This window comes from Coptis chinensis, chromosome 9 (assembly GCF_015680905.1).
Source record: "Coptis chinensis isolate HL-2020 chromosome 9, ASM1568090v1, whole genome shotgun sequence".
In the NCBI taxonomy this organism is placed as follows: Eukaryota; Viridiplantae; Streptophyta; class Magnoliopsida; order Ranunculales; family Ranunculaceae; genus Coptis; species Coptis chinensis.
In genome coordinates, this window is record NC_141464.1 from 42,733,751 (window position 1) to 42,749,144 (window position 15,394).

At 36.7% G+C, this 15,394-nt stretch overlaps 2 protein-coding genes and 1 long non-coding RNA gene across 4 annotated transcripts; 1 reads left to right on the forward strand and 2 right to left on the reverse strand.

The window, feature by feature from the left end:
• Window positions 1-825: 825 nt before the first annotated feature.
• On the forward strand, window positions 826-5,490 carry LOC147476142 (formiminotransferase cyclodeaminase-like protein). The gene is made up of 2 exons (XM_086584420.1): window positions 826-1,356; window positions 4,053-5,490. The coding sequence occupies exons 1-2, from the start codon at window positions 966-968 to the stop codon at window positions 4,376-4,378; spliced, it is 717 nt and encodes a 238-aa protein (XP_086440546.1). The 5' UTR covers window positions 826-965; the 3' UTR covers window positions 4,379-5,490.
• LOC147476143 (uncharacterized) lies at window positions 2,262-4,046 on the reverse strand. 2 transcript variants are annotated; one of them, XR_015209045.1, is made up of 4 exons: window positions 3,461-4,046; window positions 2,954-3,077; window positions 2,508-2,850; window positions 2,262-2,418 (listed from the first exon to the last, which is right to left on the reverse strand). It is a non-coding gene; the product is annotated as an uncharacterized LOC147476143 (long non-coding RNA). The 2 variants fall into 2 exon arrangements; XR_015209046.1 differs by having other exon boundaries at window positions 3,174-4,046.
• LOC147476144 (uncharacterized) lies at window positions 4,571-4,966 on the reverse strand. The gene has a single exon (XM_086585641.1). The coding sequence runs from the start codon at window positions 4,964-4,966 to the stop codon at window positions 4,571-4,573; it is 396 nt and encodes a 131-aa protein (XP_086441767.1).
• Window positions 5,491-15,394: the final 9,904 nt, after the last annotated feature.

A 15,394-nucleotide genomic window follows, 5' to 3' on the forward strand; every position in this document is an offset into this window, starting at 1 on the left:
CCGTCACAAAAAGAATCATTGATGGCTTGTTTGTTTGGTAAAGTAAAATCAGCATCATTTCCCTCACCGAAAGTAGTTAATATTCATGTGTTCTTAAGCTTACCGAGTTTGTAAACACACCATAATACTAGCACATTATCTACACTAAAAAAACATGTCATTGGAAATTTGGAATCGTTGAATGAGGTTACTAAGATGATCCATATATATTCTTAAAATTCAAAGCACAACTTAGGATTCCCCCATTGCGGTCCTTCAAAAGGAGGTAATTGATGCAAGTTATGTAAAATCGTTTAGCAAGAAAAATAAATATATTTCTCTAAAAGATGCCTGCGATTATCAAAGAGATTTTTTTTTTATTCACAAAGAGGTTATAATAAGAGATAGAGGCTTGAAGGACAAAGAGTTTAGAGGATGATGGAGAAGAGTAGTGTGAAGAATAGAAGGTGAAAAGCGAAACATAATGGGCATAACGGGCTGGTAAAATATAGTTGCTGATAGATCTCCTAGTCATTCAATTTAATATAAATTATAAAGTAGATCTTTTAGACCTATGTTTTAGCAGATTCGGACTTGTATTCCTTAGTTAATTATATGTAGGTAGTGTTTTAATTAGTGTGGGAAGTGTTTCAATTAGCTTTGATATTAGAGTGCCACGTGGCATACCAGACTCAAAAGCTTTGATATTAGAGTGCCACTTAGGAAAGAGAAAAATCTAACCTAGAGGTCTCTGCTTTAGTATATAGATAGTAGATATACTTGTTTTAAAATTCAAGTATCTTGCACTCTTTACCGATTGATGTATGTGAAACAAAAATCTTATCCTCAATAGACATATGTGTATTTTAGTGGACATGTGGTCCTAGAGAAACTGTGGCTATCACCAAGTTTTTATCAGTATTTACAGTCATTCTTGTTACCTACTGATGATATCTTTGGGCAGATTGTGAAAGAGGAAAAGAGAAATGTTAAGAGGTATACTTGCATGTTGTAAAGTCTACATATCCGAAAGTCGAAATAAATTAGCGTTGAGTTCGCTTGAACAAGCTGCTAAGCCATACCCAAGGGTAGCTATATTAAACAAGTTTCTAGATGAGGCTTACAACAGAGTTGGTTACACCCTTGTCTCTGAGTTTTCTCCCACCCAATTACAAGATTACAGCTCCTTGAGAGGAGCAGTGGTTTCAATGGTTAAAGCAGCTTTAGAAACGATTGACCTTGAATCACATTGTGGTACTCATCCCCGTCTTGGGATCGTTGACCACATCTGCTTTCACCCTTTAGCTCAAACTTCTCTTGACCAAACAGCATGGCTTGCCAGATCCGTAGCAGCTGACACTGGCTACAATCTTGAAGGTTTGTACTCTTTTTCATCAAAATTTTGGAAAGTGGGTTTTTAGTTGTAATAGTAAGCATTGTAACCTATTATCTGAACAAATGGTAGAGATTTTTACGAAAAAAGGACCTATCTCAATAGATATTTGCACCTATCTCAATCATTGCATGTGGTACAATTATTTAGTCTGTTGTGCCAGTCTAGATATTTTGTTCAGTGCACAATAAGAAATAGCTGGTTGGTGAATGCTGCGAGGTTGCTGGCAATTTTGCTTCTTGCCACTAGCAAAATTGCACGCGCTGCGCCTGCAATAGCTGAAGTAATTTTTGGTATTTAATAGAAAACTAAAAAGGAAATTTATGAATCGTTAAAGGAGAGCAAATAAGGGCATCTCCAATGGAGGATGTAAACCCTATAAAGTGGAAATTTTACACTCCAAATATAAAAAAACTCTCTCCAATGGGGGTGTTATAATCAGAAGTTAATAGTGTATTAGCTAATAGAGATGGTGGAAAATTCCCCTCCATTTATTAGTTAATAAAAACAGGCGACACTCGAACCGACGCCCGAGTGAAATAATTTTCGGACGCCACTTGGAGTAACTTCCCTTTCTAATTCTAAAGTAATTTTAGAGGGGCGCCACCTCAAATTGGAAGTCGAATTAAATCTATTTTTTTTTCTGAGTGTCCGAATTTAAAATCTATTTTTTTTTACACTCTTCCATTTATAAGAAAGTATAGAAAATGTTGGACATTTATTTATGAAAAATTTATACAATACTATACAATTAGAAAAAGTAAAATCCTAAATGACACCTACGTGGAGCTTAGGGTGGAGGTGTAATTTTACACCCCCATTGAAGATGCCCTAAGTCATATTTTTTAATCTAGTAAGATATAGCTTTATAAGCAAAGTCTAAGCAAAATGTTGGACATAATATGTATAATGAAAAAATTTAACTTCATAAGTCATTAAGTCTGATACAAAATCAAAAAGAACAATCATTATGTTTAATACAAAAATTAAACTTTAGGAGAATCCGAATGGCTGCTACTGGAAAGTGGATATATCTTCACTCACTTCTGCATACAAAGATATCATGATGTTGTTATTCATTCACACAGTATATAGTGTGGGATAAAAAATAATGACGAAAAAATAATTTTGTTACCTTATATATAAGGCCTTTTTAGGCGATTCGATTTCTGTTCACATTTGGAGTAATCCTTTGGATTTGGTGTGGAAGACTCGAAATTGGTATCCTCCACAATAATCTATAACGTTCCCAAAAAGACGATAAGAATGTAGACATGTATATGCAGGTGCTACACCCTTTGTTTCTTTCTCGATGTTTCAACAACTTGATCACCATTATTTGTTTGAAAAATTCTATTAGCTATCAACGCAGCACTTAGATTATTCAAATTGAATTGACTTATTTTAACCTCAAATGAAGAGGATATTCCAATCAGTTGTTCATTCAAAATTTCCTTAATCATCAGTGGACCTTCATCCTGAAATGTAATTGAAAGGAACGTAAATTTAAAATATATAAGATAATACAGGCAAGTGTGAAGGTATTAATAATTGGTATCAATTGAAAAATAATAAACTAACTCGGTCATTCATAGCCACCAAATCTTCAATTCAAATTGAAATGAGCTTTTCCGCTTCAGAACTAAAAATGACGATTTGTTGTGACTTCATTGTTGGATCTTGAACATTGAGTCTAACGAAAGACCTTTTCAAAAGAAAAGATAAGTTATGAATTAATAAAATTATATGGTACTTAGTAAAATAATTATATGCTATTTAATTTTATTGTTTTGATGAATACCTTGCAACAATATCTGAAACTAAATTGTTGCACTTTTCACACCATTTTCCAACAATATCTGAAACTAAATTGTTGCACTTTTCACGCCATTTTCCAATTATTCTGTTCATTACTTTCTTGCTGCACTTTTTGCAAGATATGTAAAAAGGCTCACGTTCATGTATGACACCCGTTATTGTACCTTGGCATGTGAACACTACACCCTATTTGTCAACAAACCTAACTCTGTAAATTTCTAATCTATTTAAGATAACAAAAGTGGATCATTATAAATTTCATAATCTTACCACAGCCTTGTCTTACTGCATCTACAATCTCCTGCTATGTTTTTTGGTTGGTGCTTCTGCAACTCTCTGCTATGTAGTATGCTACTGAATAGTTTGATAAGAAACGAATTTCTTTGTGGTTGGACTTGCATCTTTTGAGGTATTAGATCAAAAATACTTAATATGGATTTCAATGTGCATCTTATTTTTTTCGAGGTTTTTGAAAGTTTTTGCTCAATACCTGGTATAGTGGTACTATGTAGTAAAGGTTGTGTATGTGGGATATCAAGATTCGAATAAATCCGTGTTGACGATGTAGAGGACACACTGTAAGTATCTGGAGGCCGTGTCCAAAGAAAATTCATAATAAAACGTTAACAGAAATAAGTTATAGTAAGTTTACAATAAGTATCTTGGTCCCCCACAACGTAAGAAAGAATAGATTGTTATAATTTGAACTCAGTTAGCACTGTATCGTGCGGCATCTTACAATAGAAATTAAACCTGAATAAGGCTGACGAATATTGAAAAGCAAAAAAAAATAAATAAATAAAATAAATAAATAAATGTAACACAAATAGTCCTAGTTCTTTAACTGAAATGGTTGCTGCAGAGGAAGCCGAGGAAGCCGAGATGGTTGCTGCAGAGGTGGCACTAGAGCTGGCAAAGAATTATGGATGGAAAGCTGTGAATGTCGAAGGGGATTGTTCAGAGGTTGTAAAGGCACTTAATGGCCTAACTTGTTTTTGGCAGTCTGAGAGTCTGCGCGACTATGTAATTAAGTTAAACTCCGAATTTGACTTCTGTAAGTTTAAATGGGTGAACAGAAGAGCTAATGGAGAGGCACATGGGCTAGCACAATGGGCCATCCATCAGCTGCAAATGGAGCACCTACCCTTTTGTGTTCAGGCAGACAAGATTATCCCTGTTTTGGTTTGATGATTATTAATAATATATTTGGTATTAACAAAAAAAAGTTCTTTAACTGAAATTTTTACTAATCAAAGAAGTAGTACGTTCTGGCCTTCGAAAATGGAATGGCAGCCTTCCTCAAAATAGACTGTTCAAAAGTCCCAAGCTTCCACACCTAAAGTTTGGCAGGCAAAGATACCATCTATCCTTGCGGCCAATCTAAAGGTGCAACTCACGACCAGGCAAACCTCCTGGGAAAATGTTGTTTAAGAACTCTTGTTGATACTCATTCCGAATATCATCGTCGACTGAATCGAATGAATAAAAGATTACTTCCTGTCTAGGGAAGATGTTTAGAACATGATCATTCAATGTATTAACATGGCTGTTCAAAGGCATCAACAAAGCTCTATTCACAATGTAATTTATATCTTTTGCATTGTAGCAAAGATCTGGGAAGACTGCATCAATCAATTTGTCAATGGATTCCTCATTTTCCCAAGGGATAGCCATATCATCTAGAATTTTGATCATATCATTGTCAACACAGGGCTCTTCAGCATTTCCAACCCTCAATAGATAATCAGAATACAAAAGATCAGATTTTGCACGCATATTTGCTTTCAATTGAAAAATTCTAACCTGGTTCTATAAGTTTGATTTAACAATACACGCGTTAACGGTCTGTGTCCTTGTACAGTTGTACCACACGGGACTATTGGTAGTGTCTGCCGGAAATCTCCTCCAATAACCATAACTTTTCTGCCAAATTCTTCATCCATAAGGTCTCTAAAAGTTTTGTCTAAAGCCTGAAAAGTGTACCAGTGAGTCATCGTGATTTCATCCCAAATCACAACACTGACCTTTTTTTTATTAGCTCTTCTAAATCTGATCCTTTGCTGATTAAACACGTCGAATTAGGTTTTGGAGAAAGCAGAAGCTTGAATCTAGAATGAGCCGTCCTGCCACCGGGTAATATGGTTGCTGCAATTCCCGATGTCTCCATTGCAAGAGCAATTTCCCCTTCTCTTCTAATATGAACCAGTATTGCACTATACAGATATGTCTTGCCAGTACCCCCGGTCCATCAACAAAGAAAATTCTACTCTCCTTTTTCTCTATTACTTCTAAAATAACTTTGTAAGAGCATCTCTAGGTGGCTTTATATTTGGTCGCATCCTTCAAATTTGAAGGAATGCGCCGAATTTGGCCGAATCCATCTCTAGGTGGTAGTATTTGTGGTCGATCACCGCTTTGTTCGTGATTTTTGTTCAGGATGCGATTTTATCGCCGCCATTGCAAATGTCATTTGAAAAAATCACATAATCTAATGTCGCATGGGTTACTTTTGAATGGTTGCGCCACTCTTAATGTCGCGGGGTTGTTTTGGAATTAGACCACGCCATTAGTACCGGGCGCTACTTAATGGCGCCACATCTCACGACATCAAGAGCCGGGCGCACAAGACTAATGGCGCTGCGGTGGTGGCCCCTACAATCAAATTTCATGGTCGAAATTTACGACCACCTAGAGTTGGTCGAAATTTGAGACCAGTTTAAATGGTAGCATTCTTCAAATATGAAGAGTATGCTACCACCACCTAGAGATGCTCTAAGCATTTAACCGGTCTTCATTCAAAGATCAATAAACAATAAATCTTCATCGGTATCACTACGATATCTCATTATGTAGGAGCTGAAAAAGTAAAAAAAATCACATATATTTTCATATATATTGTGATCAAACCCAAACCTCAATAATCAAGAGGAAAAAATCACAAATATAATCCTAAACATTTTCACAAACAAAGAAGATGGAGAAAAGAGAAGAAGAGCGCATCCAAGATAACAATTTCTCTATTGTTTGGAAGAAACCATTTTAAACCCATTAAAGGCACCAATTTGTCTTTGAGAGACACTGATGAATCGACTGAATAGTCTGAGATGAAGGGCAGATTAATTTAGGGCGAGTTATAAACCGTTTTGTTTTTATTTTTGAAGCAGATTATTCAAGTGAAAGGGTGCGACGTCACTTGGGAGAAGAAGAGCGGTCTAGTTTTTATTTTTTTTGGTAATATAAGCGAACTTGGCGTATATGTTTTTTAACCAAACTTGTTGAACCAAAAAATGGTTATTTCGGGGGAGTTCGCTTTCTTATTAGAATAGATTTCTATTGGTTGTTTTGTTATAGTTATATCCATAGTTTAGGATTGTGGTTGTTTTTTTTTTTTTTTTTTTTTTTAAGCTGGGGTTAAGGCAGACCCCCACCTGTATATACCCAAAGTTTGAATTTTACATCCACTCTAAGAGTATGGTCATTAGAGGGCGCAACATTACAAACTTGAATACCTACTAATCCCCTATTACATACTATATTGTATCCTCATAAGGGAACCCCTCAATGAGGAACAACCATTAGAGAACCAAATTAGTACATCCCAACATATCCAATCCCTCAACAACCCGCTCATAGTGGTTGTACAAGGCCTTCCATTGCCATCACTAGCCTCCAGAGATCCTCTCCAGCCACCGCTAGGTTCAAATTCCAATCTTTAGTCAACCAAACGTACCGAATGTCATCCCAAGATCACCCACAAGAACCAAACCGCTACACAGCGAAATCTCCGGAGCACACACTCTTTTCTCCAGAGATCCCCTCCAGCCACCGCTAGGTTCAAGTTCCAATCTTTAGCCAACAAACGTACCGAATGTCGTCCCAAGATCACCCACAAGAACCAAACCCAAACCGCTACACAGCGAAATCTCCAGAGCACACACTCTTTTCACAACCACTCGACTTCTATTGAACAGATTCACCAAATTCACTTCCTCAAGACCTCTAGATGAATCTAAAATATAACGGACTCTAGGTGTTCTTATTCCAGGTTTGGTCCATGTCTTGCTTGCTGCCGAACCACTAAAAGACGCCTCCAGAAATCTTAGCAGAAGCCCGGGTCCATTTTGTTTCAAGGGGTGTGGCCATGGATTATTGGATAAAACCAACCTATCCAAGCCCAAAGACACTAAAGCCCAACAAGATTAAGGAAAAATGTGAAAGTGGATTTGGATCTGTGCGACCCGAACCTCACCTTCTCTACCCGTCTGTACCTTCTCCATTGTTGGTTACAGCCAGTGCACCAAGCTTGACCTTCCGAATTGATAAGCTAAAACAAAATCGCGTTCAAATATTCCTTGTAGCTTCCAAACAACTATGCTAGATCTAAGTTTTGAACTCTGGCGCAGATCAGATCTGCAACAATTGTTTATGCTAAAACAAGCAGCAAAAATACCAATCTCAACCTCAGCTCCTCTCTTCAAAACCCAAGCTCAACCATTCAATCAAAAGACATCGACAAGAATTAAAGTCCAATCCCAACCAACCATCAGTATCCTCCCATAGAGGATGGGTTGTACTAACCAAACAGCCACTACCTATGTTCACCTCGTTGGTTTCCATCCAAGCACAGCGTGAATCCAGTTCCAAACTTTAACAAGTTCACCCACCAGTTCCAAACTCTACTCACCTCCAACTTCCATGGTAACCACAATAATGGTTGTAGTAAAAGATTAGATTTTTGATTGAAGTAGTAGATTATCCAAGTGCAAGCTATTTTAGTGGGGATCGATTGGTATCGTTTTCCCCAACAACTAGTAGCTTTATTTATTTACGTTACTACATTTAGTTTCTATGAACAAAATAACCAAAGGCCTAATAAGAAATATTTTCTTCTTAAGCTCATCCAAAGTCAAAGGCCAGCCACACCCTCGACAGTTCTAGCTGATGCAATTCATGGCTTGGGGTGGAGCTGCCTTCACCATCTGACTTCTCTTACACCTGCCAAATAGGCACAAAGTATTACCATTCAAAGACATGGAGTTTTCACGGTCCTCCATAATTATAATTACTAGAGTCTTGCGCCTCTGCTCACTTTCCCTATTATAGCTTTCCACCAATTCAGTTTGGACGTATCAGCAGCCCTTTTACTTGACTAATTTCTTGCCTTTTTGAACTGGTTCAATTGGCAAGGGTTTAGTACACACTAAAAATGTTTCTAATTTTGTTACTTTGTCTATTAGAGGAAATCCAATTTGAGAGGTGGGGTGGGTTTGTCTCATAGGAATTTTAGCAGTCCAGCCAAATTTGGCATGCAAAAACAAGGACAATGTTTGTTTGTTTGTTTGTTTGTTTGTTTTTTTGCATTTTGTGGAATTGGTGGACGGACGACGACAAACTTTCTGCCGTTTGTCACTATTTACTTAAAGATGAACAGTACCGTGAGTGAATAGTACAGATGACAGAGTTAATGCACAAACGGCAAAGTTTCTGCCGTCCATCTCCCGGAACTTATTTTTAGCAGTTGCTAGACAAGACCACAAATTTAGCTGCGTATATCACACCAGCCAAATTTAAAACCATTCTAGCAGCCCCATTGGAATGGTTATTTAGTTTTTAGGGTGCTATATGGTCTTTAGCCGCCCAGGACATACACCCCATTGGACTTGCTCTTAGGTATCATTTATCACCTCAGCACACAAAAGAAACACGTACTATGGAAGTGCCTTTTGTCTTATTACAAAAGAATAAAACCCTAGGAATCAAGTTAGACACCACAGTTTTGATAAACTTATAAATGACTATTTATAAGTCATTACATAATCATCCAGATTAGGTAAACTTAGATAAACTTATAAATAGCTTCATTACCTAATCATCCGTTAGGTAAACTTATAAATAGCTTCATTACCTAATCATCCGGATGCTCTATTTCAAGAAGAACTTTACTACAAAGAAGAACACCATAAACTACTCCGACAAAAGAGATTTTATGGGCTGAAAAATCTGGTCAAATGTGTTTTATTCAGGGTGAACTTAATACTAGATATTTTCACACAAGTAGTTACAAGGAGACGTCCACAAGTCTAATATAGTTAAGCCTGAAAAAAGTCGATGGAAGTGAGGTTTCCGATAGGGAGCAAATTGGGAACCAGTTTGTGTAGTACTATACCCGAGTTATGACAACAGAAGAACCACTCATAGATGATTCCTACCTTGATGTTGTCCCATCTGTAATATCAAACGAAGAGAATCAGCAGTTACTAGCACCGGTAACCGATAAAGAGATTTTTTCTACTCTTAAAAAGATGGGTCACTTCAAATCACCAGGTCCTAATGGATTTTAGGTAATTTTTTACCTTAAATACTGGAATATTGTGGGTGCCCAAGTATGTTCCATGGTTAAATACTTCTTCTCGCACGGTACTTTTGCTCAAAATATAAATCACACTTTTCTGGTGCTCATCCCTAAGGTGGAAAATCCCCTTACACCTGACCAATTTTGTCCAATCAGTTTAGCAAATGTTACTTATAAGATTATATCAAAGATTATCTCAAATAGAAACCGCCCTCTTCTCAGTAAGCTGATTGGACCAAACCAAAGTGCTTTTTTGCCAGACAGAGATATTCATGACAATGTCTTTTTAGCTCATGAAGCTTTCCACTTCATCCGCTCTCGAAATAACAGGAATAAGAAAATATATGCTCTTAAAGTTGATATGCAAAAGGCCTATGATCGAATTGAATGGAATTTTTGAAAGCGGTATTGTTGAGATTCGGTTTCCATGATGATTGGGTTGATAAGATAATGTTATGTGTTTCTACGATGTCTTTCTCAGTTTTACTTAATGGGTCTTCTTTCGGGTTCTTCAAGCCAACACGTGGACTTCGACAAGGAGACCCACTGTCTCCCTATTTGTTTATCTTATGCTCAGAGGTATTATCTCTCCAGCTTCACCAAGCTCATGCAAGTCAGCAACTCACTGGCTTCAAATTGTCTTGTCAAGGTTGCTCCTTATCACATTTGATGTATGCTGATGATTTATTGTTGTTTGGGAAGTGTGATTTACAGCAAGCCCATACTTTGAATGATGTGATTGATAAATATTGTGAATTTTCTGGTCAACATGTAAATTGTTCTAAGTCACAATTTATTCACAACAAGCACCTCCCACGACTATTCAAGAATGCTTTATCCAGGATATTAAAAGTTCCAGCAACGACTCAGTTCCCCAATTACTTAGGGGTTCCATCTTTATTGGGGAGATCCAAAATAGATAAGTTTCAACCTCTTATTGAACGGCTTCAGTCTAGACTTGCTGGTTGGAAGGCAGCTACACTTTCAAAAGGAGGAAAGCTAACTTTAGCACAGTCAGTACTATCTGCACTCCCGACATATTTAATGGCTTGCACTCTCATTCTTGCAGGTGTGCTGGATCAGATAGATCGCATAAGACGAGCTTTTTTATGGGGGCATGATACAAGTCAACATAAATTCCATTATTTTAATTGGGAGCTCGTATGCACGCCCAAGTCTTGCGGAGGTCTGGGACTATGCAATATCCAACTGCAGAATTATTCTTTGTTAGGTAAGAAAGCATGGCAGCTAATGGAACCTAATTCTATTTGGGCCTCAAATGTTAAGGCTCGATATTTTCCGGCGTCGTCATTTATGCAAGCTAGATTACCATCGACTGCATCACCATGTTTAAAAAATATTTGGAAGATGAAACCTATACTCAGTCATGGTCTTATTTGGAAAGTTGGTGATGGTTTGTCCATAGATGCATGGAAAGACAGGTGGATACCTTCTTTAGATTCCAATTTCATTCTACCTCCAAGACCACCAGAATGCATGTATGAAAGAGTGGCAGACTTTATAAATCCCCAAACAAGACAGTGGAATTGGGCAGTTGTGCTAGCTGTTTGGCCTTCGGGTATTCTTCCAAAAATCCTCTCCATTCCCCTCAGGTTTCAATCCCATGCAGATAGGCAGATTTGAGCGCCACATAAGTCTGCCAGCTATACGGTTAAATCTGCATATGATCTACTATGGCAACTCAAGAACAGAGACATAAATGTTCCGTTGACAAAGTTGATTTGGAAAATAAAACTCCCCTTCAAAATTAGGTTCTTTCTCTGGTAGTGTTGTAAAAGGCTTGATCCTACTTCTGAGTTACTCTCATCCAAGGGTTTTGTTGTGGATAGCTCGTGTTCATTGTGTAATCATGGTGATGATTCTCAGTACCATATATTCTTGCAATGCCCTTTTGCACGGGCGATTTGGCTGCAATAGCAACTACATGCCTTGGTAAATATTCAAGCTCATCTTTTTCCCAAGAGTTTTCGTAATGTCATGAAGTCTCTTATATCCTTAAGTAGACTCGGACAAATGATTATATCATCATCGTTTGGAGCATCTTTATGGTGGATATGGAAATGTTGAAATGAAAGTCGGTTTGATGGTTCTCAACCTGATACAAGACGTACTCTGCGTTCGATTAATGCACTAGTATCGAATGTTCTAAATTGGACTACAGATTCAACGAATCAGTTTCACTCAAGAACTCTTCTTCCAGTATTTTGGAGTTTTCCCAGGAATGGATGGACAAAAATAAATACATATGGGTATTCGTTTGGTAATCTTGGTCCCAGTGGAGCTGGTTGTTTATTTCGATGGGATGATGGTTCTTTCATTTGTGCAGGGTCTGTTCCTATTCCTTATGCAACATCTTTGATGGCTGAAACTTTTGCTATTCGAATAGCATTGCGCTTAGCTTCACAACTTAGAATTCCTCTAATAGTTGTTGAAATGGATTCCAGTTTCCTATGTGATCTCCTTAATCATCAAAATAGCCAAGTTCCATGGGAAATTAAGGAAATTGTGGAAGATATATGGGAATTGATAAGTGGAGTTCCACAAACTTTGATTCAACATTGTTATCGTGAGTGTAACTCTGGGGCAAATTGTCTTGCAAGAATGGGATCGACACGAGCTCAACAAACAGATTGGTCATCCTCTCATCAACTACATAATGAAGACTATCCCTTTCTCCCTATTTATAGTGAACTTTGGTTCTCCACACCTCCATCTTTTCTATGTAATATTCTTAGTATGGGGCGCCTTGGTGTGTGTAGATATCGTTTGGTGTAATTAAGTAATTAATAAATTAGTTTGGTTAACAAAAAAAATAAAAAATGACCAAGATATCACACCAAAAATTGTGAATGAGAGTGAGAGATGGAGGGTACACAATCTTGGTGGATATCTATTCTGTTTGGTGTTTTACCGTTGCTTGTGTGGATACTTTGGTCCTGGAATGAATTCAGGTTCTTAACTCCTCTCAAAGCTCACTGTGGCTCATCTACTAAACTTCCATCTGCCCATAAAGAAATAATAAACTTGTACAGATTACAAGATATGTTGTCCATTTAATTAACTTTGGTTCTGTAGTGATTTTGGTGTGAATATTTAAGCGGTGGTCAGTGGTCACCATTATATATTGGAGGAATTCATGGCCATAAATAGTAAATATCTATATAATAAAGCAGTTTGGTTTTTTATGCTGTTATATCGAGCGGTCGGGAGAAAGCATTTTTGGGACGATCCTACGGTAAACTAAAGAGTCCTATTTACTTTAAAGATATAAAGGATAAAAACAATTTTATCTTTTATCTTTTAGTATTAAATTATATCTAATCTAAGTTGATTCCAATTAGGAAACTACTATTACTCAAAGATTTTTTATGCTGTTATATCGAGTGGTCGGAGAAAAAGCATTTTTGGGAGTCCTATTTACTTTAAAGATATAAAGGATAAAAGATAAAAACAATTTTATCTTTTATCTTTTAGTATTAAATTATATCTAATCTAAGTTGATTCCAATTAGGAAACTATTACTACTTAAAGATACTGATTGATCCAACGCTATATAAATAGTAAGCCATAATTTTTAACGTATGAATTATTCAACCAGATATTCCTGTAATTTAGGCTGAGTAATTCCGCTATATTGCATCTGGTAATCTTTAGCCATCACATGGCTTCAATATTGTCACACTCCTTTTTTCAATCTTTAGGTGTTTTTGAGTTGTTTCGTATATTCTATGTGCATGCTGCTACTAATTAAGATGGACTTTATTTTATAACACTTGACGCATAGAATTGCTGAGTAGACTCTCCTGGCTTCAATATTGCAGTTGGCTGAATTGATAAAGAAAGGATTAAGTTAAAGTAGGAGAAGTAAGCAAGGTTCTATGCCAAGATCTCAGCAGGCAATGCATTGGAACTAGGTACTACTCAAACAGACCCTTAAGTCAACCTACTTACTGAGTGTAGAGTGTTTACAAATTGCCACTTTACCAGCAGTAAAAGTTTAAATATAATTATAAATAAATGTTTTTTAGTATAGATTATTGGGTTCTTCCCTTGCAAAAGGTTCCTTTGTTGTGTGTCTTTTAACTTGTATCACTAGATGCGTCAAAACCATGTCATCCCCAAGATAATTAGTTAGCATGATAGTTTTTAAGGTAAATATAAACCAAATATTTTAGAAACACACCAAGGAGTCTCAACATCACCACTTCATAGTAAATATATAGCCGATAGAAACACTCAAATACCTAGAATAAATTTAAGCTCACTGGTCATAGACAAACAAGGGCCAAACTGCAGAAAGGAAAAAGTGTGTGACAGAACTTAGTCAAATGGTATTACGCGTTTTTTTTTTAACTGTATAGATATATATTAATTAGTGATTGACATGTTCATTGTATAAGATGTTTTGGAAATTCCAATGTGGTTATATAGCTTTTAGTAACATATTAAACTCTATGGGTTACAAATGGTTTCGAAAGGCCTGCTTGATCCAACTAACCAAGTACAAAAAGGAACTTTGGAAGTTTCTATATTAAAAACACCAAGAGTTAGGAACTTGGGAAGTAATAAGGGAAACATAAACAATCAGAGGAATATAGAGCACAATACAGATTGTAAACAACAATCATTTCATTTGAGCCTAACAAGTGATTATGGGAAAGCCAAGTAAAAGAAAGGTTAGATGGAGCTAACTATTCTCATTTTCATGCTTAAGACCAGGTACAATTCCTTCAACACAACTAGGTGGACCTGGGTTCACTAGAGTGGTTTTCTGTAATGAGTCTCTTTTACATAAACAACACCCATACAGATATAAAAAAAACTCTATATCCACCACTAGGCACAACTTTGTAACCTTTCTTCCAAAGGCACTTTTTGAACAGTTCAGAAGAGTTGCCAATCTTTATTTTCTTTTGGCTGCAATATTGGCTGTCTCTGCTTCTTTGGCTCCTTTCTCTCCACTTTAAAAACCTGACTCAGTGGGGCCTCTGCATTGTTCACCAAGAGAAACTGCAGGAATCAAACCGTGAGAGAAGAGTAGCTTGCTCATGTTTGATTCACGTGTATTAGCAAATACCCAAGTTGAAAGAGTTAGACTTTAACCATACATAGTCAGATGGATTACCAGCATTATGTCGTGTAGCTTTGGTAGAAGTTCCAGTGGATCGAAACTCTTTATATTTTAATTATACAAAAGTCGATAACTCTAATTGGAGGTACTGGTGACATAGTTGCATTTTACACGACTCCGAACCTCCCTTAATAGTTGTTCCTGATCATAGTTGTATACTACTTTCATTTATTTGCTGCAATTTCCTTATCAATGTTTGATTATCAGCCATGGATAAGGCACCACCTGCAAGTGCATTTGATGTTTCTGTTGTCGACACACCACCTAAATCTACCAATGAACCTACTACATCTGTTAAGGTATTTGAAGTTCCTTTTTCACAGTTTGGTTATGTTTGATTCTTACATTATTTCAAACTTTTAAATTTTGTAACAAAGAAAAACTCCTTTGTTAATTTGACAACATTGTCATTTAATTTTTTATGCGCCTTATCATGTACTTGCATCATGCAGGAAAGAGAATTGGATTATATAAATTGAGTATGTGAGCATAAACAACGGATCATTGACCATGTGCTTGCTACCCTTGCTAAGAAGGTATGTAACATATATACGTTCATTATATGCGGTGGTTGTTTACTGCCTTCTGATGGTTATGTTTTATCAAATATAAAATGCAAGTTTTGGAAAAACAAGGAAATGAAGGCCATCAAGTCCAATCACCTCCTGTGCAAAATGAGATTGTAGTTACTCCTCTACAA